The 19,181-nt window shown below is 38.8% G+C and overlaps 1 protein-coding gene across 4 annotated transcripts in view; it reads left to right on the top strand.

Annotated features, from left to right (window-relative positions):
• Positions 1-19,181, top strand: part of TBC1D30 (TBC1 domain family member 30) — an 85,307-nt gene that overhangs the window by 47,017 nt on the left and 19,109 nt on the right. For all 4 annotated transcript variants that reach the window (XM_019455007.2, XM_019455008.2, XM_019455009.2 and 1 more), the window contains 7 exons: positions 926-987; positions 1,515-1,580; positions 3,865-3,990; positions 6,416-6,601; positions 12,007-12,175; positions 14,080-14,248; positions 18,328-18,433. In XM_019455007.2, coding sequence (XP_019310552.2) covers positions 926-987; positions 1,515-1,580; positions 3,865-3,990; positions 6,416-6,601; positions 12,007-12,175; positions 14,080-14,248; positions 18,328-18,433 — 884 coding nt within the window. The remainder of the gene's footprint in view (positions 1-925; positions 988-1,514; positions 1,581-3,864; positions 3,991-6,415; positions 6,602-12,006; positions 12,176-14,079; positions 14,249-18,327; positions 18,434-19,181) is intronic.

Below are 19,181 nucleotides of genomic sequence, written 5' to 3'. Positions count from 1 at the left end.
AATAAAAATTGTCATGTAATTTCATTTCAAGGACAATAACACATACTTCTCACATGGAATTCTGAATAAAAGCCTAGTATGAATGTAGCATAAAGTCTTTATGTATTATAAATACATTGTCTTGATATATTCTCCCATTTATTCTCTTCCATAGATTTGGATTTTAGTCAAGTTTGTTTAAAGTTGTAGATAACTTTAAATAATAGTTATGTTATCTATAGTTATATTTTTAGCTTGTAGTCTGTAATTAAACATACAAACTGTTTTATCTTCAGTGAGTAAATGTATCATAGAATTTTAAGGTACATGAAAATCTCCAAATAAGATTGTTAAAATGGATTATTCCACAAGTGAGAAAGCAATGACATTATTTTGATAACTTTTGATATTTCACTGAAGTTTCCTTCATAACTTAGTTCACGTAAATGTCTTTTCTAAGACAAATTCTGTAAGTAGAGAATTCTCTTCATAAGTTTCATAAATATTAATTATACTTTGCTGGGTGATTTATAGTTAATCATCATACTAATTTACTGAGGTAGATATTATTCCTCATTTTAAAGATAAAGTATTGAGACTGAGACAGGTTAAATAATTTGTTTGACACTAGGGACCAGAGTTGAGTGGTGGTCTGAATAACTCCAAGCCTGTGATGTCATGCTTTTGTTTTTGTTTTTACACGGCTCCGAACAACTGTGGAAGCCACCATTCTATGTGCTAAACTACATTCTAGTGGCCATAGGATATTTTTTATTTAAAAAAGTAATATTATTACCTTTTATCTTAACAAAATTGACTAAAATTTAGTAAAAACATGTTTTAAAAATTTTATAATGATTCAGTAGAATCAGGTTAATTTTTAATTTTATTTTTGATCTAACATGTTATTTATTTCCAAAATAACAGATGTATATTTTTGTTTTAGGAGTTGACACAAAGTTGAAGTTCACTCTTGAGCCATCTTTAGGTCAGAATGGTTTTCAGCAGGTAACTTTGTTTTTTTTTTTTTTTAGTTTTGAAAATACTCTTATTTTGGGGTATCGGTAGGGCACACTGAGATATATTCTCAAAGTGGGAAAATTAGCCTATACTTTGACATGCATAAGATGAGTCAGTTTTTAAAATTATAAATAAACTTATGAGGCTACAAGTGGCCCAAGTTTATACTTGCAATGAAAAATTTTGTACTTTCTCTTAATGGTGCAAGTGTGAAAAAAAATTAAAAAAGCCAAATATCTATTATTTTGAATCCGTAATACATGTATTTGTTTCTGAACCAGAGCTTCCCAATCATTGTGTGTGTACTGCACAGGGGTCACAGGTGTGTTAAGAGTACCTAAGGTGGGGGGTGGGGGTAGGGCTTGGAGTACTTATATGTGGCTGAAAGAAACTCTGTTTATCTTAGTGTGCTATATGAATTTTATCATACTCTGTGGATGTCAAAATAGGAAACAAGTTGAAAAATGCTTATCCAGGTCAGTATCACTTTGCCAATATTTCTTCTGTGCTCCTAGTGGTACGATGCTCTCAAGGCAGTTTGCAGACTATCAACAGGAATACCAAAGGAATGGAGGAGAAAGGTAAGGAGGATGCATAGGGCTCAAAACAAAAGGATCAGCCCTCCGTTCCTCTTTAAAATGTCTGAAATGTCCAAAAGAATATTCTAGGTTAGTAATTTGAAAGCTGTCTTTCTTCGTTATCTATGCATTTAATAAGTATTTATTGATTATTCCGTGCCAGGTACTGTTCTGGGTACTGAAGATACAGGGAGTGGGGGTGGTGGTGGAAAACAACAGACCAAAATTTTTGGCCTCATGGAGCTTACAAGGAATGCAATATAAAGTATGTCAGATGGTGATGTGTCATGCATAAAAATAAGGCAGAGAAAGAAATAAGGAGAGTTGAGGGGAGAGGAATGGAAGTAAGGAGGTGGAATTTTAAATAGCAAGGTGACATTTGAATAGTTGGTGAGGCAGCTACCTGGGGAAGGGAACTCCAAAGAGAGGGAACACCCTTAGGCTAGAGTATCACAAAAGCTAATAACCAGGATGGCTGAAGCCCAGTGAACAAAGAGGAATGCAATTGGAGGGAGGGTCATAGAGATAAATGTGATGGGGTCAGAGGATGGTAGATCATGTAGGACCTTACAGGCCATAGTAGGACTTTTGCCCAGTCTGAGATGGGAAGCACTGGGAAGTTTTGAGATAGGGAGTAACAGCACACAACTTACATTGTGAGCAGACCTCTCTGGTTTGATGATATGGACAAGGGCAGAAACAGGGCGATCAATGGAAAACTTGTGATAATTCAGGCAAGACATAGATCAGGGTTACAGTAGTGGAGATGGAAAAAAGGATTAAATTCTAGATATATTTTGAAGGCCGAGTTGACAAGAATTCCTGTTAGGTTGAATATAAGGTATAAGAGGGATGTCAACAATGACTTCAAGGTTTTGACCTGAGCTTCTGGAAAGTTAGAGCTACTGTTTACTCAGATGGAAGGGGCAGATGTGTGTGTTCATATGCATGCATGTATCAGTTGACGCAGTGGTAGATTAGATGATTGGTTTGCTATCTGTTAAGGTTGAAATGCCTATTAGACATCTAAATTGAGGGTGTCAGGTGAACATTTGGATATATGATTGTGATGCTTAGAAGAAAAATCTGGCTGGAGATATTGATCAGTGTTATTTCTGCTAAATTGTGTTGAAATGCCAAAACTTGAAATGCTTTCTTAGTATGTTATTTATTTTTCTTAGTATGTTAATTTATATACCTAGTCTTAATACCCCTAGAATTTGAAGGTGGGGATTCTTCATCTTCAAAATATACATTAAAAGTCTTTCAGAAACAGCTTTTCAGGAGAAAGTAATCAAAGGAGTAAAAATATCCAGTAACTCTTTTAAAAAAAGTTTTTCATGGGGCTCCTGGATGGCTCAGTCGGTTGAGCATCCGACTTCGGCTCAGGTCATGATCTCACGGTTCGTGAGTTCAAGCCCCGCATCGGGCTCTGGGCTGACGGCTCAGAGCCTGGAGCCTGCTTCAGATTCTGGGTCTCTCTCTCTCTCTCTGCCCCTCCCCCACTTGTGCTCTGTTTCTCTCTGTCTCTCAAAAATAAATAAATGTAAAAAAAAAATTTAATTAAAAAAAAATGTTTTTCATTATAAGACCCTGTTGTCAGTTTTGTGTGTGTGTGTGTGAGAGAGAGATGGAGGGATAATTTAAAGGCAGAGACCCTGCCATGGTGAAAAAAGACCCATTCTCCATGAATGACCAGGTGGCTCGTGTCCATGTACAGAGAGCAATTCAGAGTCAAGTCTAACAAGTATATAACATAATATAGCTAATCCAGTGAACTGAAATAAAAATGGAATTTTTTTTTGTTCTCTTAACAGTATCCGTAATGATCGGATCATTGCTTGCTGCGTAGCAGAAGCTCAACAAATAATAAAGAAAACAATAAATGAAAGGCTCTAATTGGTTCACTTCAGCACAGCAAACATTTCAATGAAAAGTTGATTTCTACAAGTGGGCTATATATGGTCTAGGATCAGTTCCCATTTTCTTGTTAGATACGATAACTATTTTTTTAAAGTTTATTTTGAGAGAGAGTGCGCGTATGTACGAGTGCATGTGAACAGGGGAGGGGCAGAGAGAGAGGGAGAGAGAACCCCAAACAGGCTCCCCACTGTCAGCACAGAGCCTGATCTCATGAACCATGAGATCATGACCTGAGCTGAAACCAGGAGTTGGTTGCTTAACCAGCTGAGCCACCCAGGCACCCCTGTGATAACTATTTTTTAACAAAGAAGGATGAAATTATATATTTTAGTGTAGCATTCTTTTTTATCTCTTAATATTTTAGGTTTGGTTGACCTTGGCAGATCATTATTTGCACAGTATAGCTATTGATTGGGACAAAACCATGCGCTTCACTTTCAATGAAAGGAGTAATCCTGATGATGACTCCATGGGAATTCAGATAGTCAAGGTAAGTCCCCTGAGTTTGGCCTACTGTCCTGACTTAAAAGGAAGATTCTAAGAGCCAGGTGTTTACTGGATAGAGGATCAAACCTTATGGTCTGAATGTCTATATATTTTCTGCTTTCTTATTTCATTAGTTAACAGCCTTTTAATGGGAACTTTGACAGTATCTTATCTTCATAAATTTGTATGTTGGCAGTAAGAAGAAAATGTTTCTGTTCATATTCTACTTGCTTATCTAACTTACTTGACAGGAGATTGAAATTTCTTTTACTTTCTTTAGCATGGGTCAGTGCTGTTAACTGGATTTTTACATGAAAGTCACAGATTGAGAAATTTAAAGTTAAGTATATTTCCTATTAAAATAATTGGGCTCTTATTAGGGCCTTTGATAATTCCTTAACTGTTAATTTATGAAGATAGATTGATGGGTCTACTTTGAACCAGATGGTCAAGGGTTCATGCCAGCTGTGGAGGCAGCTGTGGTTTGCCTACTGGGATTATTACAGTTGATTAGGGCCTGTTGCCAAAAGCCAAGGATGCTGATTCAATTTGATCCCACTACTGTTTTCTTACATAAACCTCCAGCACATGGCTTTTGATTTTATGAGTTCATTACAGTGTAATGCTAAGTTGGGTTATTTTTAATGCTTATTTATTTATTTTGAGTGAGAGAGAGAGAGAGAGAGAGAGAGAGAGCGAGCATGCACGTGAGTGCGTGTGTGAGTGGTGGAGGGATAGAGAGAGAGGGAGAGAATCCCAAGCAGACTCTGTGCTGTCAGCGTGGGGCTCGAACTTATGAACCATGACATCATGACTTGAGCTGAAAGCATGGGTCAGAGGCTTAACTAACTGAGCCACCCACGTACTCCTAAGCTAGGGTTTTAAAAGGGAAGTTGTCTCATAAATTTTGGCCACCGGAAGATGGCTAAGGTTTTGGCAGATTTGAAGATACTTTTCTCATGAGGAAGTACTAACTAAAAGAAGTTTCTATGTGATCTAACTTGGTCTGTTTCAGACAAATGTTGAAAACAATTATAAAATTTTATTTTGTATGTTTTAAAAGTGTCTGCACTATCCATCTTTCAGCTCTTTATTTGGAATTTCAGAATGTTTCTCAGAAATGAAGTATTCCATATATTTTTAAAAAATGTTTTCATTTATTTTTGAGTGAGCGTGAACAAGCAGGTGGCGGAGGGGCATAAAGAGAGGGGGACAGAGGGTCAGAAGCAGGCTCAGCGCTGACAGCAGAGAGCCCGATGTGGGGCTTGAACCCCTGAACTGTGAGATCATGACTGAGCCGAAGTCAGATGCTTAACTGACTGAGCCACCCAGGTGCCTCAAAGTATTCCATATTTGAAATATTTTCTTTCTGTTTAAATTGTGAATTAAGGCAATGTACATTTTATAACAATCATGTTATTAAGAGAATGTTTCGTTTTTCTCATTGAAGTAAATGCTCTGTCAGTAAAATGACATTAGCTCATGAAAATCATAGTCTCTGCTTAGTTATTAAATGATATATATTGATCTCATTAAATATTAAAGTACAACAAATGTTTCTGTCCTTTTTATACAAATTTATAAACCAATTTAGATAGAAAGATTTCTGTGTCTTGAACAGAATAATTTTTCTGTCTCTCTGCAATATAGATTGCATTCTTTGCTATTTTGATTTTTCTCCTTAATATTAGAGTTTTAATAGGTAAATATTACATTGTGTTTTCGAGAAAGGAATAATGTTAGCATCTATCATATGTGTATTGAAGTGACCGTTGTTTTATCTGAGACCTAGTATTAAAAGAAACTGTCAATTTATATAGAATTATAATGCAGTTTTTGTTAATTCTGAATCACATTTGTATCACTTCTGGAAACAACTTAACTTTAATAGAAAATTAGAAAGAAATTTAGAAAAATTTGACTGAAATTCCCCTTGAAAATGTCCTTAGTCAACTATATCCAAATAAAACTGGAAAAAAATGTATCTTTGCATATTAGAAAATGTTAGGAGAAAGAAAATTTAAAAAATTGTTTTTGGCTTGTGTCTAGGGTACATATATAGTTTTAAAAACTAAAATCCATGTTGGGGCACCTGGGTGACTTAGTCGATTAAGCATCCAACTCTTGGTTTTGGCTCAGGTCATGATCTCAAATTTCATGAGTTTAAGCCCCATGATGGGTTCTGTGCTGACAGCTCGGAGCCTGCTTGGGATTCTTCCTCTCCCTCTCTCTTTGTCCCTCTCTACCCTCTCAGAATAAATAAACTTAGAAAAATAATCAAAAATAAAATAAAATAAAATAAAAATAATAAAAAACTAAAATACATATTCTATTTAGTGCTGAAGCAGAGATACAACTAAAGGCTTTTTTTTTTTTTTTGTAGAGAAAATAAGGAACCATTAGAAAAGATAATTGTTTCTCTTCTTTAGGATCTTCACCGCACAGGCTGCAGTTCTTACTGTGGCCAGGAGGCTGAGCAGGACAGGGTTGTGTTAAAACGGGTCCTTTTGGCCTATGCTCGATGGAACAAGAATGTTGGTTACTGCCAAGGCTTTAACATCCTGGCTGCTCTAATTCTGGAAGTGGTGGAAGGCAATGAAGGGGATGCACTGAAAGTGAGTATCAGGCTCTGGAGAGGGCAACTGAAACTGTCTGAGAGTCAAACGTTGGAACTGTAATATCTCTTCCTTTTCGACCCACCGCCTTCTGAGGGGTTTGCTGCGCATTTGTAATTACCCATAATAACATTTCCCCCACGTTAAAGCCAGGTCAAGTGATGGACTCATGTAACTGCCAAATGTGAGTAGAATCATTATGTTTTTAGTCTTGCTTATGAAACAGCATATCTTTAAATTTTTTTTTAATGTTTATTTTTGAGAGAGAGAGAGAGAGACAGAGAGACAGAACATGAGTGGGGGAGGGGCAGAGAGAGATGAAGACACAGAATCCAAAGCAGCCTCCAGGCGCTGAGCCGTCAGCACAGAGCCTGACGCAGGACTGGAACTCACAAACTGTGAGATCATGACCTGAGCTAAGGTCAGACGCTCAACTGACTGAGCCACCCAGGTGCCCCTGAAACATCATATTTTTAAAGCAAGTTGAATACTAATTGTATTAATTATCCATTGCTGCATAACAAATTAGCTACTTAAAATAGCAAACATGATTTACCTCATAGTTTCTTGGAATCAGGAATCTGAGTGCAGCCTAGCTGGCTCAAAGTCATATTGTTGTGACATCAAAACTTTTGGCTGGGTCTGCAATCTCATCTGAAAGCTCACTTGGGGACAGCATTCACTTCCAAATTTGTTCATGTGGTTGTTGGCAAGATTTAATTTCTCACAGGTTGTTGGACTGAGGGCCTAAGTCTGGCTGGCTGTTGGCTGGAGGCCTTTTTTAGTTCTTTGCCATGTCTCCATTTCACAACAAGGCGGCCAGCATCCCTCAGAATAAGAGAGTAAAAGAGAATGGACAAGGTAGGAGAGATTCATTTGCGGATTTGTAGCCTATTATCAGTTACATTTTCATTTTTGTTACATCCTATTCATTAGAAGCCAGTCACTAGGGCTAGCTCTTACTCAAGGGGAAGGTCTTACACAAGGGTGTGACTACCAAGAGGTGGGACACGAAGGGTCTTGTTAGAAACTTCCTACTTTCCCACAAGTTATGCTTAATTCAGGTTGGGTCTTGTTACTGGATTGCTTTACTCTTTCACATATGGGGTGAGGTATGGAGGAGGTAGGCTGAGAGTGAGTGTGTATTATGGAAGGTATTTGCATGGAGAAAGGTTGTGGAGGTGAATTATATTTTATTATCTTTTAATCTTTGATACCTGGAGCCTTTGTTTGTTAAAAAAAAAAATTCTGGAAACACTTTGAGATGGGTCACAAGCAATTTAAGCTTATGTGTTGGAATGTGAGTCAGTGAATCACCAGAAATAATCTTTATGAGAAATGAAGCATTTCACATGTGCAGGATGACTACTCCCTTATTAGCTTGGGGCAATATGGGGTTGCTAATTCATGTTTGAACTCTCAATCTGCTATTGATTGCAATGCTTTGTGATGGGTGGAATAGATACTTAGTCTTTGTATTCAAGAGCCTCCCCCAAGCCTTGTGTTTGATTGTGGTAAATAATCTTAAGGATATTTCCAATCACTGACTAATGTCATACGGACAAACAAACAAATATTCCTTCTCGTTTTGTATGTATCATGGTGGAATTAATTATAAAGCCAGCCTGACATAGTCTAAATCCGTATTCACCCTTTCACTTTTTCCATTCGCATATTTAAGGAAACAGCTCTGAAGCTACAGGTTCATCAAATAAGTGGGGGAGGGAGGAGCCAGAGACAAATAAATGTATGAATTTAAACGTTTAAAACGTTTTTTATCAAGAAGCAGTTTTGTTTACTCAGTCTATCAGCTTTAGTCAATTTTTTCTTTTCAGATGTAATTTCTATGCCTATAAAATGAGAACTGTTCTGTTGAAAAGTTAGAATAAGCAATTTGGGTTAGCAGGTGAGGTGGAGTAGTTTGGGGGAGGGGATATACATGCCAATCAAATCATGGAAAGGCTCAGTGATACTTGGGAAACTAAATGCACATAAAAAAGATGGATTAGATAAAGCTGAGGAGCTGCATATTTATATTTCTGCCTCTAAGAAAATGAACTCTGTGAAATGAAATGACATCATCATCATTTAGGAATCTTGTGGTTAGACATTGAATATGCAGAGGAAGATTAGATTCATGAAGAATCATTTCAGATGCAAAGGAAGATATTGGTATCCGTGTTTTTTAGCAGCTATTTTGGCCTCTGCAAATTTTTTTTTTTGCAAGTTTTAATTATTAGGCAGATATATAGTTTATTTTAGAAGGAGGTGAACCATTTCCTTGCTTTTCAGCACTTACTGTTTTTTCTTAGTAACTATTTTTAACTACTTGTTAAAATTTTGACGCTCCTTCATTAGTTATTTTTTAAAAAATATATAATTTTTTTAGAGCAGTTTCAGGTTCACAGCAAAACTGAGTGGAAGACACAGATGTTCCATATGCCCCCTGCCCCAACACATGTGTAGCCTCCCCCATTATCACCATCACTTCTCAAAGGTACATTTGTTACAATCCATGAACCTGTATCAATGGGTCATAATCACCTAAAGTCCATAGTTTCCATTAGGACTCACTCTTGGTGTTGTACATTCTGTGGGTTTGGACAAATGTTTAACGACGTGTATTCGTCATTAAAGTATTTGTAGAGAGGGTGTTCATTGCCCCAACAATGCTCTGTGCTCTGCCTATTCATTCCCCCTGCCCTCACCCCTGGCAACCAGTGATCTTTTAACTGTCTCCACAGTCTTACCCTTTCCAGAAAGTCATATAGCTGGAATCAGAGTATGGAGCCTTTTCAGATCGGCTTCTTTCACTTAGTAATATGCATTTAAAGTTCCTCATGTCTTTTCATGGCTTGATGGCTCATTTATTTTTAGTGCTGAATATTATTCCTTTGTCTGGCTGTATGTAGTTTGTTTTTCCATTCACCTGCTGAAGGACATCTCTGTTGCTTCCAAGTTTTGGCAGATATGAATAAAGCTTCGATAAACATCCATGTGCAGGTTTTTGTGTAGATGTGAGTTTTCACTTCCTTTGGGTAACTACCAAGGAGTGTGATTGCTGGATCATATGGTAAGAGTATATTTGGTTTTGTAAGAAACTTCCAAACTGTCTTCCCAAAATTGTGACTATCCAATTTTGCGTTCCCGCCAGCGACGAATGAGAGTTCCTGTTGCTCCACATCCTGGTCAGCAGTTGGTGGTGTCAGCATTCCATATTTTTGCCATTCTAATAGGTGTGCAGTGGTATCTCATTTTAATTTGAATTTCCCCGATGACATGTGATGTGAAGCCTCTTTTCATATGCTTATTTGCCATCCAAACACATCTTTGGTGAGGTATCTGTTAAAGTCTTTGGTCCATTTGATCCTACTGATTATTTTATTTTGAGCTTTCAGAGTTCTTTGTGTATTTTGGGTAATAGTCTTTTATTATATGTGTCTTCTGCAAATATTTGCTCCCAGTCTGTGGCTTGTTTTCTTATCCTCTTGACATTGTCTTTCACAAAACAGAAGTTTTTATTTAAAGAAATCTAGCTTCCCAGTGACTTTTTTCATGGATTGTATCCTTTGCTGTTGTATCTAAAAAGTCATCACCATACCCAAGATCATCTAGGCTATGCTGTCTTCTAGGAGTTTTATAGTTTTGCATTTTATGTTTAGGTCTGTGATCTATTTTGAGTCATTTTTTTGTGAAAGGTGTAATTTTTGTGTCTAGATTCATTTTTTGGCATGTAGATGTCCACTTATTCCAACACCATTTGTTGAAGAAACTGTTTTGCTCTATTGCCATTATTTATCCTTTTTTTCCCCCAATGTGTGGTCTTTGAAATATAGTGATGGGTGGAGTGACATACTTAACAAAACGCACAGCTATCTCTTATGTCCTATGTCAGACTTAGAGATGCCTTTGGACAGATAATTTCATTGTGTCATAAGAATTACTATGATAATTGGAGATTTGTTTTTCTTGTTTTGTGTAATTTTGAGAGATCATAGTTTCTTTTTTATTTTTTAATTGCTAACTGCTATCTTCTTTTTTTAAGTTTATCTATTTTGAGAGAGAGAGCAAGGAGGGGAGGGGCAGAGAGGGGGAGAGAGAGAATCCTAAGCAGGCTCCGCATGGCCAGTGCAGGGCTCTGTGCAGGGTTTGAACTCACCAACCGCAAGATCATCACCTGAGCCGAAACCAAAAGTCGAAGGCTCAACCGACTGAGCCACCCAGACACCCCCGTGATTTCTTTTTAAAGCTTAAGTGTCTCTCTCTCTATTATATCCTTAGATAGAAAGTGCAGTAATAGACTGTTACTTTTAAATTTTACCTTTGTGATCCTGTAAGTCCCCCTTCTCCTTAGAAGTAGAGTGCAAGGTCCCCACCAGGATACTCCGTTCTCTCGGACCTCTGCTGGCCCCTCAACTGGCCCCAGTCTCTCTAGGACTTCCTTCCTCCACAGATTGAATATGCTGTACTCCTTTTATTGCTAAGCTCTACCTGTCCACTCTTGGAATAAAGGTCTTCGAGGGACCTTCTCAAGAGTATGGCCCAGCCTTATTAGTCAAAACTATGACCCTAAAAAGTAGAAATTACAAGCCAGGGATGAGGGACAAATGGGCCCTTGTCAGGTCTGGGAGAGAATTTTCTTGGAAATTAGAGTTTTGTGTTAGACAGAAAAATCAAAATGTGAGACAGCTACTTCTCTACCAACATATAGGGTTAGCTATGATTCTGTTCTTCATCTTGTTTTTCCTGGGCTCTGGGGACTCAGTGGTTTTCTGGGGTGGGGGAAGACCTAGCAGAGTGTACAAGCTGATGGGGAAACAACCGGAGATTGACATATAGAACTCTTGTGTGTTCTGCTCGGTCAATCTAGTGGTTCTTGATATCTTAGAAAAGGTAATGCAAGTAGAAAAGTCAGAATGAAAAGAGTAATTTGAAGAACTTGTGAGACAATCTTATGAGAGAAATCCAGATTTTAGAAATACCGTGTATTCACACGAAAACTTGTTGCAGTCTCCTGGGAGAGGAAAGCCACTATCAGTTTCTGAGCTGATGCTAAGTGAATCCTGAGATTTGCTTTAGTTGCGGTGTTTTATGATGGTTCAGCTCTTGGTTTTCATATTAAGGTTGTAAAACTGTGCTGACATCAGGGAGCCAGCATTGAGATTCCTGCTGGCTGCTGATGAAGTATGTGCTCCATCACTTCTGAATGGGGCGGAAGGTTGTATAAGCACAGCTACTTTGGGGGTGAACTTAGGTCTAGTGGCCCATCTAGAAACTTTAGACTGACACATTTAAAGAATGGTGTACTTTGGCTAACAGCATTTTTGAATATGTCCCTTCTATTTAGGACATGTTAGGGATCCCAGGTTTTCAGAAGTAATCTTATTCTTTGTATTTTTCTTCAGATTATGATTTACCTTATTGATAAGGTACTTCCTGAAAGCTATTTTGTCAATAATCTCCGGGCATTGTCTGTGGATATGGCTGTCTTCAGAGATCTCTTGAGACTGAAGCTCCCTGAATTATCTCAGCACCTGGATACCCTTCAGAGAACTGCAAACAAGGAAAGCGGAGGTAGTGATGATTCAGTGCTCTTATATCTGTGAAAATATTTTACTTTGATTCCACTGTACATCTGAGCCTAAACCTTGAACAGAAATACTTGTTTTCAGGTATTTCTGTTAGTGAGAGTACGGTGCAGTGAAATAGATTGCTAGAGAACAAGAATAGAACTGAAAAAATGATAGGGCCACATGCTGAACCTCTAACTGGTCATGGTTAGGAAGTCAGTCAAGAACCTAATACTTTCCCAGTATGAGATCAACAACTGAAATGATGTATTGCACTCTAGGTGAAGAATGGTGTCCATGTCTTACCATCTAGTTACACTGCTCTAAGCTGGCACCCATCTTATAGGAGTTCTTTAAAACAGAGCGACAGGTACAATTTCACACAGACTACGGTTTTGCCTGAACCACTGAGGCTATGGAGAGAGGAATATGTGTTTTCATTAAGTTTTAGGAGATACGTCAATAGTCTTTTGGATCGAAACGTTTAATTGCTCCTTTTATCTATTCATGGTAAGGGTATTTAGATTTACCAGAGATGAGTGGGTCAGCTCATTCTGGAGAAGGGCTCTCCAGGACGGCCAGCTAGAATCTGCACCCTGAAGGAAGGCACTAGGTTGAGACCGGGATGGAAATTCGGGTCTGTAAGCAGCTCCGAGTCGCTGCTGTCTGGTGGGCATCTCCCAGCTTTCCGAAGCACCCCAGCTAACGGCTGTGAATGTACCCACTGCCTGCGCTTCCCTGGCTATGCTCAGGATACCAGGAAAACAGAGCTTTGCTGTGTTTCCTGTATACGGTTGCCAACCCCGCACCCACACATTCAAATCTGGGAAAATTTGAAACGATCTGAAGACCTAATCTGTGATTACAGTACACTGGAAATTTTAGTGACACCTGGGAGTCTCTCAGCATTTCCTTCTAAACCATTTGAATAATCTCATTTAATTTGGCCGTGCAGTGTAATTGTGCACCTGTGTGGATTTCATAGTGCTTCCAGATAGACCACCTTGCCTGTCCCATGTCAGACGTGCTTTCCTCGGCCCTACGTTTTCCTCCATAAGTCCTGCACTTGCTTATAAGTGCTGCCCTTAGATTCTAAGTCTCTGAAAAAAGATGCTCCTTTGTTCTTTAAGAAGAGAGGAAATGAGAATAGAGCTTTTTTTTTGCTTATCCTTGGGTAAATGCACAGTCTGATTAACTTGGAGGGAGGATCAGTTTAAATATCTACATTTTTTATTTCATAAAACACATACTTAATGCCATTCCAGGAAGTAGGAGGGAGCTCTGTGTTTTTGGTGAATTCACAAACTTCATTGTGAGCTGTGTGTATAGTTTAGTTCAAAATATTTTAAAATTTCATGTTGTTTAATCTACAGATACTTTGGGATTTTCCAGCTTTCTTTCTGTTATTTATTTCTAGTTTAATTCCACTGTGGTCTGAGAGCTGTGCATAATTTAAGAAGTAGACAAGTAATTTCATAAGGAGCCTTGTTTTTATCAGTAGCATTTGAATAAAAGTGGGCTTTATGAGATTTTGAAAATTGAATTCAGGTTTTGAGAGGCGAAAAAATCCTTTCTTTTAATCCTGTTTTTGGTGAGGAAAACGTTCTCCCTAATTTTTAGCACCACAAAATAAATAGGTAGAGCCAAATAAAGTTTCAGGTTAACATTTCTGAAATATAAAGAATTTGTGAAGGTTATATTATTGAGATTTTTACCAGACACACTTATGTTCTTCCAAAAAAAAAAAAAAAAGAAGGAAAAAAGGAGGAAAGAACCAGAATTAGAGATATGAAGAAATCAGTCAGGAAATGTAACATGTTTAGTGGGCATGGAAGATTGAATGAGGGTATTTTTATATCTTGTAAAACATCAATTCTGAAGAAACATAGAGTATTTGATTCATTTCAGGTGGATATGAGCCCCCACTGACGAATGTCTTCACGATGCAGTGGTTTCTGACTCTTTTTGCTACGTGCCTCCCTAACCATACAGTCTTAAAGATTTGGGATTCAGTCTTCTTTGAAGGTTCGGAAATCATCCTGAGGGTGTCGCTGGCCATCTGGGCAAAATTGGGAGAGTAAGTGATTTCCCCCTTCTGTTCTCTGGTGTGGAGGGCCTTAAGAAGTTCTGTGCTCTAATATGGAAAGCATCTGTATTTAAGTGTGAGCAAAAGAGAAATTTGGGAACTTTGTTGAATTGCTTTAGCTTTCTGAAATCTTAGTTGGCTGATTCTTGATTGTTGGGGGGGGGGGGCGTGGCAAATAGAATCTATGTTGGGGAAGGGGGTAAGCTTTTTCAGGTCTGCAGATATCTTCCTCCTCTTCAGTGCTAGTATCCTGTCTGGCTTACTTTTGGCAGCTTCTCCCTGGACTCTAATTGGGAAGAGGGGGAGGGAGAGGAACTTAGAAGAGGAAGATCTGGAGAGGAGTAGGTGGGCTTGTTAGTTAACATTCATGATTTGGATTATTTTTTGAATTTTTATTATTTGTTTAGTTCTGCCTTTCAGGATCACGATAGAATTAAATGAGATAATATGTATAAGGTATCTGTGGTGCTTAGTACATAGTCAATAGTAGAACACACAGGGGGCGCCTGGCTGCCTCAGTCGGTAAAGGATGTGACTCTTAATTTCAGGGTCGTGAGTTCTAGAACCCCTTTGAGTGGGGAGCCTATTTAAAAAAAGGTAGAACACATGGAACTTCTTTCCTTCTATCAAGAATTAATTCTATGATGAAACCTATTACTATTAAACATATTGCCACATAGATGTTATTTACATTTGTTACCAGTAGCAGAACTATAAAAAGGAGGGTATTTTCACCCATCTCTAATATATTATGACTATTACATTAAAATTTTACCTTCTGGGTAATGGAGAGGACAACAGTTATGGTTATAGGACAATTGTTATAGTTAAGATTCAGAGAAGTTGTTAATGTTTCTTTCTTAGAGCTATAAATGACTTGAGTGGGTACTCATAGATAACATGTCAGAAAACTAATAAATCACTGACAGTGTTTTGTTTCAAAAACCTTTTAACTAGACTTTTTATTTATGATAAGTTGTTTCCTGGGAGACTTGTAGCATTTCATACTTTTTGCAAGAAAGATCCACCAACTATCAATTCAGGGATGTAGAAAGATCATTATTGTGTATAAGTATTTTTAAACATCACATAGCTATCTCATTTGCCTTTGTTTTATCGCGCACTGCTTTTCAGCTAGGCAAATAGATGAGTCTTCTGGGGATTTGGTGTGCTGTTTACTTATCTTTTCATTCCCCCCCAGTATCTATATTTTTCTGTAGTCATGTGTTTCCAACCTACTGTATGCCTGAAACTCTTTGCACTTTGATGGTTTCTGTGGGTCTGATAGTCCAGTTGCTGGGTAACTAGTTTATAGGATTAAAATACTGTAGCACTTAACTGTGTGCTGAGTTCTAGTAACCTTTGTGTTAGTTCTTAATTATGGGGCAGGAAGAAAAGAAGCGATTCTGTTTTTACTCCCATCTATCCATTATCTGCAGGATCAGAATTTATCCCTATGGTCCTCCCAGGGATGTCACACTGTTGAAATAATAACAGATACACTTAATATCCAATATTCATGGAGTGCTTGCAATGGACAAGCATTGTTCTAAGCATGCTAGATGTGAAGCTAACTCGCTTAGTCCTTGCATTTCATAAGGCAAGGACTGTTATCATCCCCATTTTACAGATGTGGGAACTGAGCCCCAGATAAGTTAAGTAAATTGCCCAAAGACACTCAGTAAGTGGACAGCCTGATTTTGAGCCCAGGTATCCTGACTTTAGAATCTGTACTTTTTTTTTTTTTTTTTAAAGATTTTATTTGTAAGTAGTCTCTATACCTAATGCAGGGCCTGAACCCACAACCCCAAGACCAAGAGTCGCATGATCCACTGACTGAACTAGCCAAGAACCCCTAGAATCTGCACTTTTAATTATGTGAATCTACGGATAATAAATAGCTATCATTTATGAAATTCAGGGGATATATGAATCAGACTGGTAGGACTTTAAATGTTTCAGTCTTTGCTCACTCCACGTCTACATTTTTTGAACCTGCAACTTGTTCAGCAAAAGGAAGGGCAACCAGTATACATCACCAAGTGCCTACAGTGCCATCATTCTGTCAGGTGGCTTAAACACATTTTCTCATTCAGTTCTTTGCATAATCCTGTGAAGTAGGTAGGATTATTCTCCCTGCCTTTTCAACTGAGAAAGCTACCCCCGGAGGGTTAATTAACTAGTTCATGGTCACACAGCTCATGAGTAGCAGAGCTGGGACTCAATCCTGGATCTTTCTGACTCCAGGGCCTGTATTCTTCCCCACAAACTTTGCACTGGAAAAATCGTGAACAACATCTCCATGGGACCTCTCCATTCACTTTACTCCACCAGCTTGGCATTTCTTCCTCTCACTCACACCAGCGGTGCTTTTGGAATATGTAAGCCATGGACTGTCAGCTCACCTTCGCTGGCATCTCCTTAATGTAGCCTTTCTTCTCTGACCCTATGCTTTGGCCTCATGCCAGGCCTAGCGTGGTGTTTCCTTCCTTGTCCCCCTGTCATACTCTACACTTGCCATGCGACCTCCAGCCAACCTTGCCAAGGGCACATCTGCTCTCACATTCCCTGTTCAGCACCTTTCGGTGACTCTTGCCCTGAGCAGGCTCAGCCGGCATCTGAGGCCTTTGCCATCTGCTGTCTGCAGCTCTGCACCCTGAACACTTGCTCTCTCCCTCTGGCCACATAGGCCTTCTGGCCAACTTTGGTTGCATGGAGCTCCTTGCAGGGCCTGGAGAGGGCCTGCTGTCTCCTGCATCCATGTCTTTGGAACGCTTTTTCTTTCTCGTCAACCTGGAGGATATTTTTCAGAACTCATCTGAAGCATTATTTCTCTTCCTCACCCTCTAGGGTAAACGTAACCACTTTTTCAGTTATGCCCACATGCCCTCTGTATCTTTGTAATAGCACTTCAATGGTCTATTTCATTTAGTGGCAGTGGGATTGAAGAACACTCCAGAACCTGAAGTTTTTCCATCATTATATATTTTTTGGATGGCTCCGTGGAAATTCCCCAACATTAGTGCATGTCAAAGAGAAGGTCTTATGTCGGTGGGCAAATAAAATTATCCTACTATCCAAAAAACATTGTAATAAATGAAACAAATACACAGTGCTCTTTGCTTTAGACTATTAAATTTTTTTCCCTTCTAGAAGAAGGTTGAAAGTATAACCTGCCTTATAGGTTGCCAAACGACAGACTCTTTTTTTCTCTCTTTCTTTTTAATATTTATTTATTTTTGAGAGAGAGCACAAGCTGGGAAGGGACAGAGAGAGAGGAGACAGAGGATCCAAAGCAGGCTCTGCGCTGATAGCAGTGAGCCTGATGCAGGGCTCCAACTCACAAACTGTGAGATCATGACCTGAGCTGAAGTCAGACCTCACCTGACTGAGCCACCCAGGTGCCCCCACAGATTCTTATTTATGTACAGAAGCACATGCAGGAAGCAGGATGTAATCTCCAACTGGCAGCAGTGTCCTGAGAAGAAGTGAAAAATTTCTGCCTGTGAAAACGTCCTGTGGATGATGAAATATACAGAGAAAGTTCTCGTATTTTTCACTTTCCTTTCTACTGTGGCTTGGTTTCAATTTTATCAGTGATCTCCTCATTTGCAGATTAAAAGCCCCAGATTCCCTACAGGGGATAATTGTTCTTTAGTACCCAATTTTGTGGTCCTTAGATCTGATCGGTGGTAGGCATTCTGCTGTGTAGACAGTGTCAAATAAAAATAATAAAGATGCCACAGGTGGGGCTGTGAGGCTGGGGAGCAGGTAAGAAAGATGAGAGCTCACCTTGTAATAAGTACATCTACGTTGCCTTTGGTATTTTTTTATCTTTTCTCTGCATTCAGCAAAGATGGGTTTATTTGGGAATAGCAGAGAATTTCAAGCCAGGACATGCAAGCTACGACAAAGCCATAGACAAGTTCCCAGGAGTGTGGTTTTTGTTGATTGCTAACTTGATTAATTTAATGGCAAGAGGCACTGTATCCTGTTGCAACTGCAGTACATGCCTGATAAACAACACGGGTGTCCTAAATAATTCATTTTTCTGTTCTTTCTTTATCTAGGCAGATAGAATGCTGTGAAACAGCCGACGAATTCTACAGCACCATGGGACGCCTTACCCAGGAGATGCTAGAGAATGACCTTCTGGAAAGCCATGAACTCATGCAGGTGAGTGGGCAGCCTGGCCCCATTTTGGCTCTGGGAGTGCTGGGTGCTGTGGGAATAGGCAGTGTCACAGCAGCAATTTTGGGAAATATGTTTGGCCAGCCATCAGATTTAGTTTTTCATTTGACCAAGAGTCTATATATATAATTTGATAAGAATCTCACTGTGTCACAAGGAAGGAGGAAGGAAGAAATGAATAATGGATATTTGTTATACTTCCATTCAAGCTGCATTGCTTAAAAATCATAACGTGCAATCCAACCTCTAAACCCCACCCCCGCCCAAATTACCAGGTACTTCTTCTGAATCTGATTCTTAACCTTCATAAAGGGAGACTTGTGGGGCAACATATTATTTTGAGGGAGAAATTATTGAGGGTTGAAAAGGAAATTATTCTTTAAAAATTTTTTTAAATGTTTGTTTTTTTATATATAGAATAGTGGGGGAGGGACAGAGACATAGGGACAAAGAGAATCTCAAGAAGGCTCCATGTTCAGCACGGAGCCCGAATGGAGCTCGAACCCATGACTGAGATCATGACCTGAGCCAAAATCAAGAGTCAGACGCTTAACCAACTGAGCCACCCAGGTGCCTCTCCACCAAAGGAGATTATTCTAATCAGTGTTTTGGTAATTTGTTTTACCCATATATTCTACTCATGTTGTTCTATATTAATCATAATATAAAAAGACTTGAAGGGTTTTGTTATTTTCTGGCATGTTATTATATCTCACTATCCTATTCACCAAGG

Source organism: Panthera pardus, unplaced genomic scaffold (genome assembly GCF_024362965.1).
Source record: "Panthera pardus isolate Hobbes unplaced genomic scaffold, ASM2436296v1 HiC_scaffold_6, whole genome shotgun sequence".
Classification (NCBI taxonomy): Eukaryota; Metazoa; Chordata; class Mammalia; order Carnivora; family Felidae; genus Panthera; species Panthera pardus.
Note: the sequence above shows the minus strand (reverse complement) of the source record. Positions and strands in the feature narration are given on the sequence as shown.